We start from the raw sequence: 17745 nt of genomic DNA on the forward strand, positions 1-17745 counted from the left end.
CTTACCATCATTGGCCGGGCCCCGCCCCGGGCCCCGCCTCCTGTCCGGCTCCCGCTCCCATTGTCTCGGCAGATGCCGCCTAGTCCAGCAATCGTGCTCCGTGTTCAGTTTTCGGAGGTCGTGCTCTTTCTCTGGCCGGCGGGGCGATCCCGCTTCAGAGAACCGGCTTCCTGAGTTCGGGCGGCTCTTCTTTCCTCCTTAGGACCCACTTTGCCGTCCCAAGGTGGCAGCAGCTATGTACGCGCTGCGATCTCTTCTGCTTCTCCTGTTGTCTCTGTGTCCCGGTCCTGGTCCTGGACCCGGTATCGAGGCAAAGGTCACCCGGAGTTGCACTGAGACCCGGCAGATCCTGGGGGCCCGGGGATATAGCTTAAGCCTACTCCCTCCCGCCCTGATCTCAGGTGAGGAGAAAGAGGAAGACTAGAGAATTGGGGGCGAGGGAGGGGGCGGGGGCCGGTCCCCCCCATCTCACAATAACTCTTCCCTTTCAGAGTGGCCGTTATAATAATCTTTTCATCTCATAGTAATAATGTCTCTTCTCCTCCGGAACTTCTTTACCAGGATCACAATAACACTCCTGTTCACATAATAGCTCTCTACTCCACCCCCACCCCAGGAATCCCTTTCTAGTAATTAGCACTCCTCTCTGTGTTTCTTTATTCACAGCCCAATTTGTTCCCCTCGCTATTTCCATGAGCCCCTTCTATGACAATACTTTCTTTCTTACCAGGTAATCCCACCCCTCCAAACCCCATTCTTCCCATTGAAGCCATCCTGTAAGTCCTTAGAGGCCTGGGGTGTGCGATGTTAGGCAGGCTACCTAGGACCCTCTGATCACTAAATCGGCCCATCCTTATTTGATCCTATGGCTAGTGGCAGTGGACTTGGGGTGGGTGAGGGGACAATAAGAAGGGGGTAGAGCCAGGTGGGAATGAGGTGGCAGACAATAGAAAAGAAACCAGACAGTTCGAAGAGAAAGGATGGCCCCCAGAGATCAGCAGGAGAAGGAAGGAATTTCACGACACGACTTCCCACCATTCCTTCGTGTCTCCTCTGTCCAGGTGAGCACCTCCGGATCTGTCCCCAGGAGTACACTTGCTGTTCCAGTGAGATAGAGCAGAAGCTGACCTGGGAGACTGAGGCCACCTTCCGAGGCCTGGTGGAAGAGAGCGGCTCCTTCTTGGTTCACACACTGGCTGCCCGGCACAGAAGATTTGATGGTGAGGACCTGGCGTCCCCAAACCTGGCCTCGCACCTCCTCTCTGTGCTCATGACCCGAGCAAGCATCCCGTCCCCGCTCCTGACTCTATCCCTAAGGCACTCTGGGCCTGGCTTAGCCCCCGCATCCCCACCCTAGGCTCTCTCAAGGTCCTGCCCTCCACCCCCAGCCCCAATTTGCCCAGACCTCTAAGAGTTGCTTAATTTCTGACTCGCTTTTCTTTTCTCTCCCCATGCCCATCTCTTCCTGCCTCTGCCTTTTCACTTTTCCGTCCTTCTCTGGCCTTACCCCACCTCACACCCCTTTCTCTGCACTTGCCACAGAGGTTTTTCGGGAGGTGCTCTCGTCAGCCGAGCACTCCCTGTCCCTGCTCTTCCCCCGCTCCTTCGGCCGCCTGTACGCCCAGCACACCCCCTTGTTCAGTGGCCTGTTCTCTCGGCTACGGGACTACTATGAGAGGTCCGGTGAGGGGTTAGATGATGCCTTGGTGGATTTCTGGGCTCAGCTCCTGGAGAAAATGTTCCCCCTGCTGCACCCACAGTACATCTTCTCCCCTGACTACCTGTTCTGCCTCACGCGCCTGGCCTCTTCTGCTGATGACTCTCTGAAGCCTTTTGGGGACTCACCCCGCCGCCTCCGCCTGCAGGTGAGGGGCCCCAAGGCCTGAGCTTCAGCCACCTTTGACCTAGTGACCTCTGAAGTGTGTACTACTCACCTCCAGCCCAATGACCCCTTTCCATGCCCCAGTCACCCCTGACCCGGTGATCCCTCTATGCGGCATGGCAGCCGTGTCTGACCTGGTGACCCCTATCTTGAGCCCCAGTCATCTCTGCCTGACCCAGTGCTCCTTGGTCTCCTTTAATTGGATGGCCCCCCTTTCTGTGTCCTAGTTTACACAAGTTGCTGACCCACTCGACTGCTCTTGCCTCCCCCCACCCCACCTTTCTGCCAACTCCTCCCTAATCCCAATACCTTGGCTTCCTCTGGTTCAACTAACTGTGAATTAGACACTTAATATTTAAGAAGGATTTTTATTTATAGTCTCTCATTTAATTACCATCATAACTCTAGGAGGTAGATATTAGCATTCCTATTTTACAGATGAGGAAACTGAACTTCCCAGAGGTTAAGGTCTCACAGCCAATAAGTGGTAGAGCTATGTTTCACACCCAGGTCTCCTGGCTTCGGGTTCAGTGTTTGTTCTGATACAAGCCCCTCTCTCTCCAAGCCCTGTAAAATGTAATCCCTCCACCTCTTCCCAAGCCCAGTTCCCCTTGGTCCTTCTAGACTGTGATTCTTTTGATCCTCTTGAACCTGCCTCCAGGGACCACCTGACACTCCTAACCACCCCAAGATAACCCTACAAATCTCACCCCCCTGCTCATCCCCTTGGCGCAGTCTCTTGGTCCCAGTGTTGACTGACCCTCAACAGTCCTGTGGCTTTTCTCACCTTCTTTCCCCTCCCCCAGATAACCCGGGCCCTGGTGGCTGCCCGGGCCTTTATCCAGGGCCTGGAGACCGGAAGAGATGTGGTCAGCGAAACGCTTAAGGTTAGAGGGAGCCCGAGTATGGGCAGGGCCCAGGGAGGGAGACAAGAAGTAGGAGAGGTCCCATGAAGAAGAGTCCGGTGCCAGCTGGCAGGAGAGGCCTGGGGCCTTCCCATATCAGCCTTGAAGCCCTGGCATCCCAGGGTAAATCAGGAAGGCTGGAGTCTCCCTTGTGTCATGACTCATGATCTCCTCCCACCTCTGACCCTCTGATGACTCTTACCCCCTGCCAGCCTCTAGGGGCCTGCTCATCTCCATAGCATCTCTGAGATTGGAGTACTGGCCCTCCTGGTTTTCTCCAGGACCACTTAGCGGCTCCCTCTTCCCTGCTACTGGAGGCCAGATTCCTGGCTTGGCCTTCAAGGCCCTCTCTCGACCGCTCATTCTCTCCCTGACCTCCCAGCCTTACTTCCTGCATCCTCATTCTCCTCCCTCCCCAACCACGATGGGCTCACTCTTGCCCTTGAACCTTTTCTCAGATCCCTCACTGCCCCATCTCTCCCAAGAAGCAGCATCTGCAACCTGGCCCCTAGGAGCCTCCCTCCTCTGATCTGTGGCAGTCCTGGGGTCACTCCTGCTGCCACACGGGGTCATCAGTCCTAGATGTTCAGAGCCTGGGAAAGGTGGGGTGGGGTATTTGATTTCTCTCTGTGCCCAGCACCAGGCTTGGCTGAGGGCAGCCAAGCGTGGATGACACAGGCCTGCTCTCTGCTCCCAGATGCCGCTGTCCGAAGGCTGCAAGCGGGCTGTGATGCGTCTGACAGGCTGCCCCCTTTGTCGGGGGGTCCCCTCGCTGCCACCCTGCCGGGGCTTCTGCCTCAACGTGGCCCACGGCTGTATCGGCAGCCAGGGACTGGATCCTGACTGGGGGGCCTATCTGGGTGAGGGGATTCAGGAAAGCCTGGGAGGGCTGTCTGTGTGGTGGTGGGCAGGGTGGACCAGGGAGGGAGTGTTAAGTGGTACTGAGGGGAGAGGATGAGGAGCGGCTCTTCTCATGTCAGTTTCCCGCATCTAAGACCTGCTGCTTCCCTCCAAGGCCGGGGTCAGGATTTGCGGGAACATCCTACTTCAGTGAGTATCTCCCTGGATGTCCCCTCATTTCACCCTTTCTCTTTTTTTCCCTCTTTCAAGATGGTCTCCTGTTCCTGGCCGAGAAGATCCAGGGCCCCTTTTCCTTTGAGCTAGCAGCACAGTCCGTCGGGGTGAAGATCGCGGAGGGTTTGATGCATCTGCAGGAAAACAGCGTGGGGCTGTCAGCCCAGGTACAGGGGGCCACGAGAAGAGTGGGAGTTGGCGGGAGGACCGGAGAGAGAAGGGTGGAGGGGGAGGCCCCGGGCTGGGGGTACAGTGCGGGGTGTCAGGGAGACACCGTAGGGCCTCTGGATAAACTGGGGTGTCGGGGGCGATTGGAGTATTGGAGTGTGGTTTTTACCGCGGGACGACTGTCTGTGGGGTCTCTTCCCGGTGCCGCAGGTGTTCCAGGAATGCGGGAGCCCCCAGCCGGCGCCGGCCCGCGCCCGCCGTGCCCCAGCCCCCCGGGAGGAGGTGGGCCGGCTCTGGTCGGCGGCGGCGGCGGAGGAGGAGCGGCCCACGACGGCTGCGGGCGCCAGCCTGCCCCGGCTGGTGAGTGGCGGGCGGCAGGCGAGGGGGGGGGGGGGGCGCAGGCGCGGCGGGGGGTGGGGGGCGCGCGCACCAGCTCCTCCCGGGCTCTCTTTGCGTCCAGGTGTGGGAGCTCCGCGAGCGGCTGGGCCGGGTGAGGGGCTTCTGGGCCGGGCTGCCCCTGACAGTGTGCGGGGACCCCCGCGTGGCTGCGGACCTCTCCCAGGAGGCGGCGCCCTGCTGGACCGGAGCTGGGCGGGGCCGGTGAGAGCCGGGCGGCGGCGGCGGCGGCGGCGGGCGGGCGAGGCGGACTCCGTGGGCGGGGCGGGGCGGGGCGGGGCGGGGCGGGGCGGGAGCCTCCGGGGCTGCTCTGCTCGCAGGTACCTGTCGCCCGTGGTCGGGGGTCCCCAGGCCGGGCAGATCGACAACCCAGAGCTGGATGCGGAAGCCTCGAGCCCCGACCTCCAGACGCGGAGGCGGCGGCTGCAGCTCCGGGCGGCCACGACCAGGATGAAGGCGGCCGCCCTGGGACGCGACCTGGAGCTGGAGGACTGGGGTGAGGCCCCGGGCCGCCGCGAGGGCCTCGCTCCGCCCGGCTTTCCGCGATTGGACCCGGGCCAACCCGCAGCCCGGCCCCCTGCTTTCTGTAGTCCCTCCCCTGGCGTCTCTCGGTTACTATCCATTCATTGACTCACACGTTTTACACGCACGTATTGAGCGCTTTACTCAAAGGTAGGGGGTAGAGCACCAATGACAGGGTCTCTATCCTTGAGTTCATGGTTCCCTGGGGGAGACACCAAAACACTCTTACAGAACGGTGGGAAGCTGCTAAGAGTGGGCAATGGGTTGGGGGAGACTGGGGAGGGCGGGCAATCCCGGGAGGTGGGGAAGTGGGGTGCGGGCGCCGTGGGGCTGGCTCCCCAAAGTAGAATTTGACAGGGGAGCAAGGCACTGACATCCATTTTTTTTCTCACCCACTGTCTGTCTCTGTCTCTCTTTGTCTCTCCTCCCCCGCTTCCCGTCTGCCCGCTGCTTCTGCGTACGTCTGTTTTCTGTCTTTTCCTGTGTATCCTCTCTCTCCATCTCTCTTTTTTGTCTGTCTCGTTGTCTCTTCCTGTCTCTCGTTGCCTTCTCTCATTCTCATGTGTCTGATCTCTCTCCTCACCTTCCTGTCATTCGCTTTCTCCCTCTTCTCACCCTGCCTGCTCCTCCACCCCTCCCCTTTCACTGTTATCTCGAGTCCTCTTCCTCGCTGCCTGTGGCTCTTTCTCTCCCCCTGTCTCCCGCTACCTCTCTTTGCCATCCCTGTCTGTTTGCGATCCTCCCCCTCCCTGCAGAGGACGCTAGCGGCTCTGGAGAGGGACAGCACTATGCAGATGACTGGATGGCTGGGGCAGCAGCTGTGGCCCCCCCGGCCCGGCCTCCTCGCCCTCCTCGAAGGGATGGTGCTGGGGGCAGAGGAGGAGGTGTCATTATCCGCCACAGCCAAGACAAGAGCAGGACTGGAGGAACGTCTGTCGGTTTTCACACCCAACCCCTCCTCATTCTCTTCCTCTCAGCCCTGGCCCTGCTTGGACCTCGATAACTGGGGAGGGGTGCCCTGGCATCAGAAGGGTTCGTGGCCCGTCCCCTCCTCCCCCCTCTGCTGGGTCTGGGGAGGAGTCGAAGGGGGCTGCGGAGAGGGTAGAGAAGGGACTTTTTTGGGTGAATGGCTGGGGCCCCAAATCCAGGAGATTTCCATTGGTGGGTTGGGTTGGGGGTGGGTGTTCACAATATTTATTTTTTCATTTGGTGTCTGGGGAGGAGGGGCCGGGGGTATTTATTTAGGAAGGAGGTGTGGTCTCTCTAACCCAGCCTCTATGGTTAGGCTGCTGGTGAGACCCAACAGAGAAAAAGGGAGGAGTTTTAGAGTTGCGGGGGCGGGGGGGGGGGTTTGAAGGAAGTTGAAGGTAGGGATGGGTGGGGGCACCCGGTCTCAGAAACAGACAAAGCTGGGTGCTTGTGGGGTGCAGGACAGGGGACTAGGATGTCAGGATCTATGGGTCTGGGTTCTATCGAGTTTTTTCAGTATCACTTTCTTAAACTAGAAAAAAGAAAGAAGAAAAAAAAAGCATATCTCATGGCCTCTGCCATCCGCCACATCCTTCACAAGCTTCCCCATTTCATGTTTCAGTGTTCGACTCGATGTTTATTCTATAAATAAATGGCTAATTTATTGGACCCTATGTGTGACTTTCTGTACCTTTAGCCCAGAGCCTCTGTGACCAGCAGTTCATTTCTGCCTGCTTATCTTGGAACCTGTCCCCTGGGATTGAGTTTGGGCAAGCTGTCCACCCTCTGGGTCTGAGCACATTCACCTGCAAAACGGGGAGAATTGCGGGGAGGGGACTGCAAAACTCTTTTGGACCCAAGCCACCGTTAATATTACCACACCACTGACCCTGCCTTCAGGGTCGGGGCCCCAGTTCTCTGTGTCAGCCTTTGGCTACCTTGTCATGTCCTTGACAATGCCTGCTTTCAACTCTTGTCTGTTATTCTCCTTTCTTCTTTCCTTCTTTCCTTTGGTCGCCTGAATGAGTCTTTTGTTCTGCAGAAAGCTGAAAGAAAAAGTATAATTGATTCCTAAGTGCCAAAGGAGGGTAGCACTGGTGTCTTCCAATGGCAGGCTGGGTGCCCTGAAGGAGAGGGAAAGGTGCAGGGAGGGAGAGACCCAGAGACGCGATCAAAGCCGAATCAGCTGCAGAGACTGGCGGGACAAAGGGAGGGAGGGGAGGAGCCTGGGCACTGAGAAAGTTTATGGGGAAAGTTGAGCCGAGCGAGGAACCGGGCGGTGGCTGGAGCAGGCGGGAGGGCCAGACCCCGATTTCCCTGCTGCTCCTCAGGTGGCCTGGTGAGTGGGCATGTGAAGCCGAGGCCTCGGCCAGTGGAGGGACTCTGTAGAGTTTATGGGAGGAGACTTGGGGGGTTTCAGAGAGAGAACCCCAGAGGGAGCCGACCCAGGGCTGGCAACAGACTGAGCAGTCACCAAAGCTGGAGGGAACTGCGGGCTGGAATCGGGGGTAATGGGAGGAGACAGGGATGGATGGAAGGAATAGAAGAAATCTGGACACAGGAGGGAGTCCGGTGAGGGGCTGGATCCTGGAGGCTGGGTTGGGGGAGGAAATTGGGGGATGATGCCAGAGGGGGCGGGTCTCTAGGTGGCAAGTGTGGGTTCTCTGCCTGGGGTCGCTCCGGGCTCGTCCTGGAAGGGGGCCGTCGGGGCTTGGTGGAGGGGCTGCGGGTTGGAATTGAAGGGGCAGGTTTGGACTCCCAGTAGATTGGGAAGCTGGGGCCTGGGAAGGAATTCTGATGCTTGGCGTTCGGGTTTTGTCTCTTTGTGTCGCGGAGTCTCTCTCCAGCCCCACCCTCTCAGTCCCCTCTGGGTGCACTGCTGGGGTTGGAAAGTGGGAATGGGGGTGTGGGGGATCTGGGATCTGGACTTCCTAAACAACCCTACACCCCCCAGGCCCTCTCACACACTGGGCTCTGCCTGGCGCCGAGAGGGAAAGCATACCTGAGCTTAGATGAGCTGGCCGACTCTTATTCTTTACAAAGTTGCTCCTGTGGTTTCACCTCCCTGGGTTCCTAAGCTGGTGCCTTGTCTGGCCCTCATTCCCTCCTTATGGCTTCTCCTCTCAGCCTCAGAATGGGGCTCTTCAGCCCGACTGGTCACAGACAGAGGGGCAGAGGAGGTGGTCAGGGGCCTGGTGATGTCCGTTTCACTGGTCTGAGCGGACTGGTCTGATCCTTCTCCCCCTCCCTTCCAAATCCCTGGGGCTCAGTGAGGAACTGTCAGTGGGGGTTGGAGGGAGCTGCAGGCTGACAGCAGAGAAGCAGTCGTGGGGCACCTAGAAGATCTGGGTGTAGAGAGGGCTCCCCCCTCTGCTGCCCCCCTGCCCGGGATGAGGTCTCAGCTGCAGCAGCAGCAGCAGGAGAGAAGGCTCTACCCCTTCCTTAGACTCTCCTCCTTCCCCCTCGTTTCCCTTCTAGACGCTGACAGAGGCAAAAATCTGCTAACTCAGGGGGCAGACTCAACCGGGGCTGCGAGCAGACCTGGGGAATGAACCCCCGAACTCGAACCGGCGCCTTCCGCGGCTGCACGGCTGTCTCAAGCTGTCTCTGCCTCTGTGCCTGGCCCTTGCCCTGTCCCTCTCTAGTGTCACCCTTCCCTGTGCCACATGGGCCCTCTGTCTCCTACCAGGACCATGCGCCTCTGGGGGCCTCGGAGCCTGGGAGTGGCTCTGGGAGTCTTCATGACCATCGGATTTGCCCTCCAGCTCTGGGGGGGTCCCTTCCAGAGGAGGTGAGTTCTCATCTTGTCCCAACGCCCCACAGATGCCCCCCCCCACTTGCTCCTCCCCATCCCACCTGGGGCTGTGACTCTTGGGGACTCAGAGGACGCTCCACGCCCTCGTCCTTGCTCCACAAGACACCCATCCACCTGCTGGTGAGGGACAGGACACTTCCCCTCCCGTCTCTCCCCAGGCTACCTGGGCTGCAGCTCCGACAGTCCTGGGCCTCAACCCCAAGACCAGCTGTTCCATCCTGCCTGCCACGGCAGCGACTCGTGTTCCTGAAGACGCATAAATCCGGGAGCAGCTCTGTGCTGAGTCTACTTCACCGCTACGGGGACCGACACGGGCTGCGCTTCGCCCTCCCCGCCCGCTACCAGTTCGGCTACCCAAAGCTTTTCCAGGCCTCTCGGGTCAAAGGCTACCGCCCTCAGGGTGGAGGCACCCAGCCCCCCTTCCACATCCTCTGTCATCACATGAGGTTCAACCTGAAAGAGGTGAGGAGTGTCGAGGGGGTGGGCAGGACTGGTGAGAGATGGGCTCATGCCTGTAGCCAAGACCACCAGGGGAGGAGACCCCAGGCCTGGAGGCTCCCCAGGCATCCCCTCACCCAAGAGTTGGGCATGGGGGCCACAAAGGTGAGTCCTGCTGCCCCCTCCTCAGCTGTCCCTCCCTCAGAATTTTCTGGCAGCCGAAGTTCTGCCCTCTCCCATCTAGAGTTTACTGCAGTCTCTCTCCTTGACCAATTTATCCTGCTGGCATCAGTGTCCCACCAACTCTGACCCCACCCCAACCCTCCCTCCAGGTGCCCTGGCCCTTCCTGGCCCCTTCCATTGGCACTACCAGGGCCCTGCGCAGTCACTGCCTTCTGACCTGTCTGCATCTCACTCCCCTCACCACATCTGCCAGATTTTGAGGATCAGCTACATGCCAAGCCCCAGTCCCAGCCCCACCCCCAACCCCCCGAGCCTCAGTTCTAAAGGAGGAGATGAGTGCACGTACTCACAGGTCATCCGTACACACACACACACACACACACACGAACCTCTTGGAGGAAGAAAATCAATGGGCAAATGAACACATACAGGGAAAGAGCGAACTTTCACTGAAGACTTCTTGGGTGCTGGGTAGTCATCTTACCATCATCCTGCCAGGAAGGCATTATAAGTGTCTCCACTACACAGATGAGGAGGTTGAATCTCAGAGAGGCTAAGTGACAGGTCTCTGTTAACGGAAAGCGACAGAGCTAGCATTTGAACCCAGGTCCAGCTGCTCCAAAGTCAAAGCGCCTTCTGTGGGCTGTGTGCGTGTGTATGTGTGTTTGTATTTGGAACTGTGGGGAAAATATTCATCAAAAGAGGTGGGGCTTTGTGGAGAGGTGGGTTTTATAGGAAAGGGTGGACATGACTTTGTAGTAAGGAAAATATCAGGTGTTCTTAGAGCAAAACATCTTAAAGACATGATGTCAGTGGTGTGTGTGCGTGTGTAGGTGGTAGAACTTCAGTGGTGGCTGCAAAGGCAGTCCTGTTGGAGCCGGAGCTGGAGAAAGCAGCTGAGCAGCATGAATGTGATCTAATGGGAAGCGAGGGGGCACTGCTGGGAGTGAGGCGAGGGCAGCGATCACTGAGGCAGTTTCCTCTGGCGTTTAGGATGATCGTCACCACCCCTCACTACCTCCCATGTTCCCCACACTTCCACATCCTTCAAGGTAAGTGTTAACCCAGATTTATTGATGGAGGCTCTGAGAAGGCTCTGAGAAGTTCGATGACCTGCCCAAAGTTACACGGTTGGTAAATGGCTGAATTGGGATTTTATTCCAGGTCCATCTGATGCCACAGACTGTTCTCTGCACTGTTCCCCTATGCCTTCAAAGAGACATACAGCTCACAGGCTCGCCCTGCAGGCATGCCCACATCGGCAGAGCAGACTGGAAGACTCGTCAGGGAGTCAGGTTCAATGACAGAGGTCATGTTCAGAGGCGGAAACCCTTCAAGGAGCCCCAGAGCTGGGTTCTGGCATGGATCTGCCTGCAGGACCACGCCAGGGTGTGGCTCAGCCCAATTCCCACCTTCCTTCTTGCTGAGAAGTGGGATCACACATCCCAGGCCTCAGAGCAGCACCCTACCGAGTGGCCATGGCTCCCCAGTGCCCATTCCAGGGGTGTCTCTTGCTCTGCAAGATGCCAAGGAGCCCCAGGAGTGCCCTGTCCTTCGGCCATCCTGGGCTTGGCCTGCCCAGCTGACGCCTATACCTGAGACAGCGTTAAGACTGCTCTGTCTCCTCCCTATTTGCTGCCAGTGATCCTCCTGAGGAGGCCTGAGGCCAGCTCCTTTCTTGGAGTTGTGACAAAGAGTCCCAGGGTAGGCACTTAGGTTTTTGTTGGAGAAGTGAACACAAAGCTTGATTCCTAGAAGTGTTACTGACCCAGGCAGACAGAAAGGCCCAAGGAAGTTAATGTTCTCCAGGAGCTTCCCATGTTCCAGGTTCCTTCCTATCCTATCTCATGTAACCTCCATAATCACTTGGGAAGGAAGGTATGATGGATCCCCGTTTTGCAGATAAGCAAATTGAGTCTCAGAGACGGTAAGTACCTTACCCAAGATCTATATAGCTGGTGAAGGAAGCTGGGGGTTCCCAGCAGAGCTGTCAGAAGGAGGTTGCAGGAGGCTGGCGGATCAGTGGGCACTGGGTTTGCTCTTAGTTTCTTCCTGGCCTAGTTTTCTCTCCCTATGTCTGTTTCCTCTTCTCTACAGGTACTTCAGGTCATGCCTTCTGACAGCTTCTTCTTTTCCATTGTCCGAGACCCAGCGGCTCTGGCCCGCTCTGCCTTCTCCTACTATAAATCCACATCATCGGCTTTCCGCAAATCACCATCCTTGGCTGCCTTCCTGGACAATCCCCGAGCCTTCTACCAGCCCGGGGCCCGTGGGGACCACTATGCACGCAACTTGCTATGGTTTGACTTTGGCCTCCCCTTTCCCCCAGAGATGAGGACCAAGAGAGGGAATCCTCATCCCCCCAGAGATCCCAACCCGCCACAGCTGCCTTCTGGTGTTGGCGCGCGAGCCCACACCTTGGATCCCAATGCTCTCTTCCATCCCGTTCCCACTGTTGCTGATGGTCACAGCCAGACGTCCAGCTCTGCCTCTTTAGATTTGGGGTCTTCATCCTTCATCCAGTGGAATCTGGCCTGGCTGGACTCTGTCTTTGACCTGGTCTTGGTGGCCGAGTACTTTGACGAGTCATTGGTCCTGCTGGCCGATGCCCTGTGCTGGGGTCTAGATGATGTGGTGGGCTTCATGCACAACGCTCAGGCTGGAGGTGGGCAGGGCGGAAGTGCTGTCGGCGATGGGGGACTGACTGCTGAGGACAGGCAGCTGTCTGCACGGGCCCGAGCCTGGAACAACCTGGACTGGGCTCTCTATGTTCACTTCAACCGCAGCCTGTGGGCCCGGATAAAGCAATACGGCCAGAGCCGGCTGGACAGTGCTGTGGCGGCGCTCCGGGCTCGCCGAGAGGCCCTGGCTAAACACTGTCTGGTGGGGGGAGAGGCTTTAGACCCCAAGTACATCACTGACCGGCGGTTCCGCCCTTTCCAGTTTGGGTCAGGTAAGGTTTTGGGTTACGTGCTTCGGAGTGGCCTGAGCCTCCAAGACCAGGAGGAGTGTGGGCGCCTGGCTACCCCTGAGCTACAGTACAAGGACAAGCTAGATGCCAAGCAGTTCCCCCCAGCAGTCTCTGTGCCCCTCAAGACTTCAAGGCTACCCTCCCCCTAGGCATCAGACCACTGAGTCTTAGGCTGAAAAGCAGCTGAGCCACAGGGGCACAGTGATGAGTGTGGGGCAGCCAGATGCCCTTTCTGCTTCCCCCAGAGACCATGTCTGCTCCCCAAAGGACCAGTGGAACTTTGCACGGATGTGGGCCCCACGTCCTCCAGCCTGTGCCGAGGAATCCTAGTCCTAGAAGCATCCTCCCCCCATCTTGCCCCTTCCCCTTTCCAGCACCTCGCCCCCCCCACCCCAGGTCCAAACAGCACTCTCAAAGCCCCCCTGGAGGAGCAAACCATGGAGTACGGCAGAGATTGTTTGGGACACAAGGGATCAGAATAATGCGTCCACCTCTCTATGAAATATTTGTTACTGGGCTATACTCATTTCACTATGAAATGTTTGTTGAATGAATAAATAATTTGAAACTTTGACCTGCTCTATATAGGGCGGAAGGGAAGGGGACGGAGCATCTTCCTGGGAGAAACGGGGTTGGAGGGCGTTCTTTTCATAGTTCTTCTCTAAGAAAGGGGTCTGTCTGCAGTCTCACCTAAACCCTTCGTGCAGCAGCCTAACCACAGGCACACGCCGCTCCTCTTGTCCAAAATCCGGTCGCCCACAAATTGCGGCGCCTCCGGGGCCACGCCCCTTACCTTCCGCTTCCGGTGTCTCTCCAGTCATTCGGCCCAGCACCCCGGTTCCGGCCCCACGGGGTCTCGGTTCCGGGCTCGTTGCCCCGGTTCCCGGCCCCGGCTGGTCTGTCGGGCCGGTCCGGCCGCGCGCAGCACCGGTCGGGGCTCGGGGCTCTCCGGGCCCACCCCAGCGGCCCCCTCGCCCTCCGCCGGCCACGGCCCACCTCGCTCCCCAGCCCGCGCCGCCCTCGCCGCCCATGGAGTCCCAGTGCGACTACTCGATGTACTTCCCGGCCGTGCCGCTGCCGCCACGCGCGGAGCTGGCGGGGGACCCGGGCCGGTACCGGGCGCTGCCCCGGCGCAACCACCTCTACCTGGGGGAGACTGTCCGCTTCCTGCTGGTGCTGCGCTGCCGGGGCGGCGTGGGGTCCGGCGCCGGAGGCGGCCCGGGCTTGGGCTCCCGAGGGGCCTGGGCAGAACTGGCGACCGCGCTGGCCGCCCTGGCCTCGGTCAGCGCCGGAGGGGCGCCCGTGGGCGGTGGCTCCGGCGACCAGGATCCCGAACCCCCGGGGGGCGGGGACCCTGGTGGTGGGGGGTTGTTTCGAGGCTGCAGCCCCCTCCTCACCCACGGCCCGGGCCCTGCTACCTCAGGGGGAGCGACCACGGTGAGGAGCTCGGGGCGACACGGCACAGGGCGAAGGGGCGGTCTGCTGGGCTCCAAAGACCGGAGGGGAGAGGGACGCTGGAGGGAAGCGGGAGGCCGATGACGGGTGAGGAGAGGGGAGGGCGAGAACCACGTACCGCAGATCTTAAAGGGAACGCTGGCGCTGCGGGCGGCCTTGACTCTTCTGACCTCTTCACCCTTTTCACAACCCAGCTGCCTGTGGAGGAACCAATTGTGTCCACAGATGAGGTCATCTTCCCACTCACCGTTTCACTGGATAGACTGCCCCCAGGGACACCTAAGGCCAAGGTAAGGCTGGCACGGGGTGAAGCTGTTGTCCTAATTCAGACGCCCTTTCTGAGGCTGGCCGTGTGTCTCTCCTCTCGACTGTGGTCCCGTGTCTCCTGTGCTCAGATTGTAGTGACCGTGTGGAAGCGGGAGGTTGAGGCACCAGAGGTCAGAGATCAAGGCTACCTGCGCTTGCTGCAGACCCGATCTCCTGGGGAGACCTTCCGGGGCGAGCAGAGCGCTTTCAAGGCCCAAGGTGGGGAGGAAAATGCAGAGAGGAAATGCTGGAGTCTGGAATTTGGGGGACAGTGGAGGGGTGATACTGGCAAGTGCCCAAGCTGGAGAGAAGAGCAAGATTAGAACTGTGGGTTGGAATGAGGCTCACCCAGCCCGTCATCTCTTGCCTCCGCCCCCTCCTGCAGTGAGCACCCTGCTGACTCTGCTGCCCCCTCCGGTTCTGAAATGCCGCCAGTTCACTGTGGCTGGAAAACACTTGACGGTGCTCAAGGGTGAGCAGATTGGCGGCTCAGGTCTTGGGGAGCAGCAAGGGCACTGACTGGGTGTCAGTTACTCTGGTGGGGATAGATCCATTTTAGGGGGGATAAAGGTGGGGTCCAGAGGGTCCAGATACTCTGAGCTGAGCTGGTTCCCTCCGACAGTGCTGAACGGCTCCTCCCAGGAGGAAATTTCCATCTGGGATATCCGCATTCTCCCAAACTTCAATGCCAGTTATCTGCCTGTCATGCCCGATGGCTCTGTGCTGCTGGTGGACAATGTCTGGTGAGGTCCTGGGGAGGGACAGGGCCGCACAGTGGTGGGGATGGGGTCAGGGCCGAGAGCTCTGGCGTGGAAAGATCCAGTTCTGGTCCCTTTCTTCTGAACTAGTCACCAATCTGGGGAAGTCTCCATGGGCTCCTTCTGCCGGCTCCCTGGTACCTCTGGCTGCTTTCCCTGCCTGCTTAGTGCTCTGGAGGAACACAACTTCCTGTTCCAGCTCAGAGGGGGTGAGCAGCCCCCTCCAGGGGCCAAGGAGGTGAGTATAAGGGACTGGTGTGTTCAGGAGAAAGGGTGAGAAAATGCAGTGGGAGGAAGAGGCCAGGGGCTTGACTAAGGGGAGAGGGAACCTCTGACACATGTGATGTCTCCCTTTGTCCCTCTGGCAGGGCCTAGAAGTTCCCCTGATCGCTGTGGTTCAGTGGTCCACGCCGAAGCTGCCCTTTACCCAGAGCATCTATACCCACTACCGGTGAGTTTGTGGGACACCCCCCCCCGGCCCCCCCTGGGCACCATCCTGTTCATCTTTGTTTCGAGACACACACATCCTGCTTCCCTCTCTCTCTCACTGCTTCTAGCCTGCCCAGCATCCGCCTGGACCGCCCGTGCTTTGTGATGACTGCTTCTTGTGAGTCGCCTGTTCGGACCTACGAGCGTTTCACTGTCACCTATACGCTGCTCAACAATCTCCAAGACTTCCTTGCTGTGAGGCTCGTGTGGACGCCGGAGCACGCCCAGGCTGGTAGGTGGCTGCCAAGCCTAACCTTGTCCCGAAGGGAGGGGAAGGGAAGCAGTCACAGAGATGGGTGACTGTGGCCACTGCTTCGGCTCTGAACCGGGGTGGTCTCCATGGTGTCACAGTGGAGAGTTTAGAGAGGCCGCGGGGCAGAGTGATTTTAAGGGCCTTGACACTGGAGCTGGGCTCCCTGGTATGTTTGACTTGTCCCTCTCCCACTTCTTAGCTGTGTGACCTCTGGTAGGTTACTTAACCTCTCTGAGCCTCAGACTTCTCATCTCTCAAACGGAGATAATAATACCTCGTGGGGCTGTTACAGCGACTTAGTGAGTTGATATTATGTGAAGTGGTTAGAATAGATCTCAATACACAGTATTAGCTATCGTCATTTATAAAATTCAGCAAACAATAGCGTATACTCAGTTTACTCCACAGAGTGGCTCTGAGGATCGAACAAGACTGGGCTCGTGAACGCCCTCTGCAAACTGAGGAACACCATACAGATGTGTTTCCCAGCCCCCGTTTCTGTCCCCCAGGAAAGCAGCTGTGTGAGGAGGAGCGCCGGGCCATGCAGGCAGCCCTGGACTCCATCGTCTGCTATACACCCCTCAACAACCTCGGCTTTTCCCGGAAGGGCAGCGCGCTCACCTTCAGTGTGGCCTTCCAGGCTCTGAGGACGGGGCTCTTCGAGGTGGGCTGGTGGGGGCCAGGTTGTGTGCTGGGTGAGGCAGAGCGTCAGGTGGAAGGAGTCAGGGCCGCTGGCTTCTGTGGCTGAAGCATAATGGGTGGTGCTACAAAGCCGCGCGGAGGGAAGGTGGAATTTAGATCCGACTTCGGCCTGTCAAGTGGGGAAGATGACCTGAAAGGAGGTCGGGGGCCTGGAAGCCGAGCTGGGTGGCTGATCCATGTCTCCCTACCCCAGCTGAGCCAGCACATGAAACTGAAGCTGCAGTTCACCGCCAGCGTGTCCCACCCTCCGCCTGAGGCCCGGCCTCTCTCTCGCAAGAGCAGCCCCAGCAGCCCTGCCGTCCGGGACTTGGTCGAGAGGCACCAGGCAAGCCTGGGCCGCTCTCAGTCCTTCTCCCACCAACAGCCCTCCCGCAGCCACCTCATGAGGTACGGAACCGCGGGAGGGGTGCCAGTTGACTTGGTAGAGGCCGGAGTTGGAGAGGGAGCAGGAAGGGGCCCTGGGTCCAACCAGAGCTCATAGCCTCTGCCTTCCCCCAGGTCGGGCAGTGTGATGGAGCGCAGGGCCATCACGCCCCCCGTGGCCTCCCCTGTCGGCCGCCCCCTCTACCTGCCCCCGGACAAGGCTGTGCTCTCTCTGGACAAGATCGCCAAGCGCGAGTGCAAGGTCCTGGTGGTGGAGCCCGTCAAGTAGCACCGTCCGGCTCTCCTCCCTCTCACACTCCTGGAAATCAACAGCCCCCGGAGCGGTGCTCCCTCCAGGCTGTGCCTCCCCTGGGATGCCTCCCACCGAGGGTGAGGAGGCCCTGCAGGGCCGCCTGTCTGTGTCTGCTGATGAGGGACGAGGGAAGAAGCTGTGAAACGGACAGGGATGGCTGCGGCGTGAAGCCAGCAGTATTTCCCGGACCTCCTGGGGGGGCTGGCCCCACCCCTCGGCCAAGGCAAGGGCTCCAGGAGCTCCCTTGCCCCCTGCCTTGCACCCTGGTTCTAAGTTTACAAAGTGTTTTCTTCGTTCCTTTAAGTTGTCTTCCCTGCCTCTGACATTCCCTCCCTCCCTCCCACCCGCAGGGCTGAGATCAGAGGGTGGTGATGGTAAAGGGACCCGACAATGACATGACCCTCCTGTCTCAGGTCCGGGGAGAGAGCTTGGTGGCCTCCCCTCGCCCTCATGTTTACGTTTGCAGTTTGAAGCACTTTATGTGGGGTTTTTTGGTTTTTGGGGTTTTTTTTTTTTTGATTTGTCTGTTCCTGTAACTTATTCTCCAACTACTGCTTCCAACTGAAATAAGACTATTAAATGCCTGTTCAGGAGGGAGAAGAATGACTGTTCTTTGTGTGTTGGTGGCAGGAGCAGAGACCCAGGGGCTCAGAAAGATTCCCTTCAGCATGTACACCAAGTAGCTCCCCTCAGCTCCCTTCCCACCCATTTTGTTTTCTTCTGAGTCCCAGTTTTAGATGTCTAGAGGTGGCCCTGCTCCACTCCTCTGGGCTGAGGCCCTAG

At 58.8% G+C, this 17745-nt stretch overlaps 3 protein-coding genes and 1 long non-coding RNA gene across 5 annotated transcripts; 3 read left to right on the top strand and 1 right to left on the bottom strand.

The window, feature by feature from the left end:
• Nucleotides 1-58: 58 nt before the first annotated feature.
• Nucleotides 59-6133, top strand: GPC2 (glypican 2). The gene is made up of 11 exons (XM_059897929.1): nucleotides 59-117; nucleotides 203-401; nucleotides 1062-1220; nucleotides 1543-1865; nucleotides 2689-2769; nucleotides 3485-3647; nucleotides 3898-4028; nucleotides 4240-4389; nucleotides 4490-4629; nucleotides 4746-4921; nucleotides 5703-6133. Exons 1-11 carry the CDS (start codon nucleotides 73-75, stop codon nucleotides 5948-5950), a joined length of 1815 nt encoding a protein of 604 aa, XP_059753912.1. The 5' UTR covers nucleotides 59-72; the 3' UTR covers nucleotides 5951-6133.
• A 194-nt stretch (nucleotides 6134-6327) lies between these two features.
• On the bottom strand, nucleotides 6328-9462 carry LOC132349994 (uncharacterized). Of its 2 annotated transcripts, XR_009497791.1 has the most exons (4): nucleotides 8895-9462; nucleotides 7919-8069; nucleotides 6855-6962; nucleotides 6328-6722 (listed from the first exon to the last, which is right to left on the bottom strand). It is a non-coding gene; the product is annotated as an uncharacterized LOC132349994 (long non-coding RNA). The 2 variants fall into 2 exon arrangements; XR_009497790.1 differs by having other exon boundaries at nucleotides 7919-9462.
• Nucleotides 8507-12876, top strand: GAL3ST4 (galactose-3-O-sulfotransferase 4). Its single transcript, XM_059898944.1, has 3 exons — nucleotides 8507-8707; nucleotides 8890-9193; nucleotides 11450-12876. Exons 1-3 carry the CDS (start codon nucleotides 8583-8585, stop codon nucleotides 12470-12472), a joined length of 1452 nt encoding a protein of 483 aa, XP_059754927.1. The 5' UTR covers nucleotides 8507-8582; the 3' UTR covers nucleotides 12473-12876.
• A 251-nt stretch (nucleotides 12877-13127) lies between these two features.
• TRAPPC14 (trafficking protein particle complex subunit 14) lies at nucleotides 13128-17565 on the top strand. Its single transcript, XM_059898943.1, has 11 exons — nucleotides 13128-13760; nucleotides 13973-14068; nucleotides 14174-14303; nucleotides 14470-14556; nucleotides 14707-14827; nucleotides 14933-15080; nucleotides 15211-15293; nucleotides 15400-15563; nucleotides 16094-16248; nucleotides 16480-16673; nucleotides 16785-17565. Exons 1-11 carry the CDS (start codon nucleotides 13353-13355, stop codon nucleotides 16936-16938), a joined length of 1740 nt encoding a protein of 579 aa, XP_059754926.1. The 5' UTR covers nucleotides 13128-13352; the 3' UTR covers nucleotides 16939-17565.
• The last annotated feature ends 180 nt before the right edge of the window (nucleotides 17566-17745 follow it).

This window comes from Balaenoptera ricei, chromosome 15 (genome assembly GCF_028023285.1).
Source record: "Balaenoptera ricei isolate mBalRic1 chromosome 15, mBalRic1.hap2, whole genome shotgun sequence".
In the NCBI taxonomy this organism is placed as follows: Eukaryota; Metazoa; Chordata; class Mammalia; order Artiodactyla; family Balaenopteridae; genus Balaenoptera; species Balaenoptera ricei.

Excerpts from the sequence above, each read along its gene's own strand:
- GPC2 (XM_059897929.1), top strand. The coding sequence starts at position 73 with ATGCCGCCTAGTCCAGCAATCGTGCTCCGTGTTCAGTTTTCGGAG. Across the intron at positions 1,866-2,688 it reads CCCGCCGCCTCCGCCTGCAG|ATAACCCGGGCCCTGGTGGC; the intron begins GTGAGGGGCCCC and ends CCCCTCCCCCAG. Across the intron at positions 2,770-3,484 it reads TGGTCAGCGAAACGCTTAAG|ATGCCGCTGTCCGAAGGCTG; the intron begins GTTAGAGGGAGC and ends CTCTGCTCCCAG.
- TRAPPC14 (XM_059898943.1), top strand. The coding sequence starts at position 13,353 with ATGGAGTCCCAGTGCGACTACTCGATGTACTTCCCGGCCGTGCCGCTG. Across the intron at positions 14,069-14,173 it reads CAGGGACACCTAAGGCCAAG|ATTGTAGTGACCGTGTGGAA; the intron begins GTAAGGCTGGCA and ends TCCTGTGCTCAG. Across the intron at positions 14,304-14,469 it reads GAGCGCTTTCAAGGCCCAAG|TGAGCACCCTGCTGACTCTG; the intron begins GTGGGGAGGAAA and ends CCCCTCCTGCAG.
- GAL3ST4 (XM_059898944.1), top strand. The coding sequence starts at position 8,583 with ATGGGCCCTCTGTCTCCTACCAGGACCATGCGCCTCTGGGGGCCTCGG. Across the intron at positions 8,708-8,889 it reads GGGGGTCCCTTCCAGAGGAG|GCTACCTGGGCTGCAGCTCC; the intron begins GTGAGTTCTCAT and ends GTCTCTCCCCAG. Across the intron at positions 9,194-11,449 it reads TGAGGTTCAACCTGAAAGAG|GTACTTCAGGTCATGCCTTC; the intron begins GTGAGGAGTGTC and ends TCTTCTCTACAG.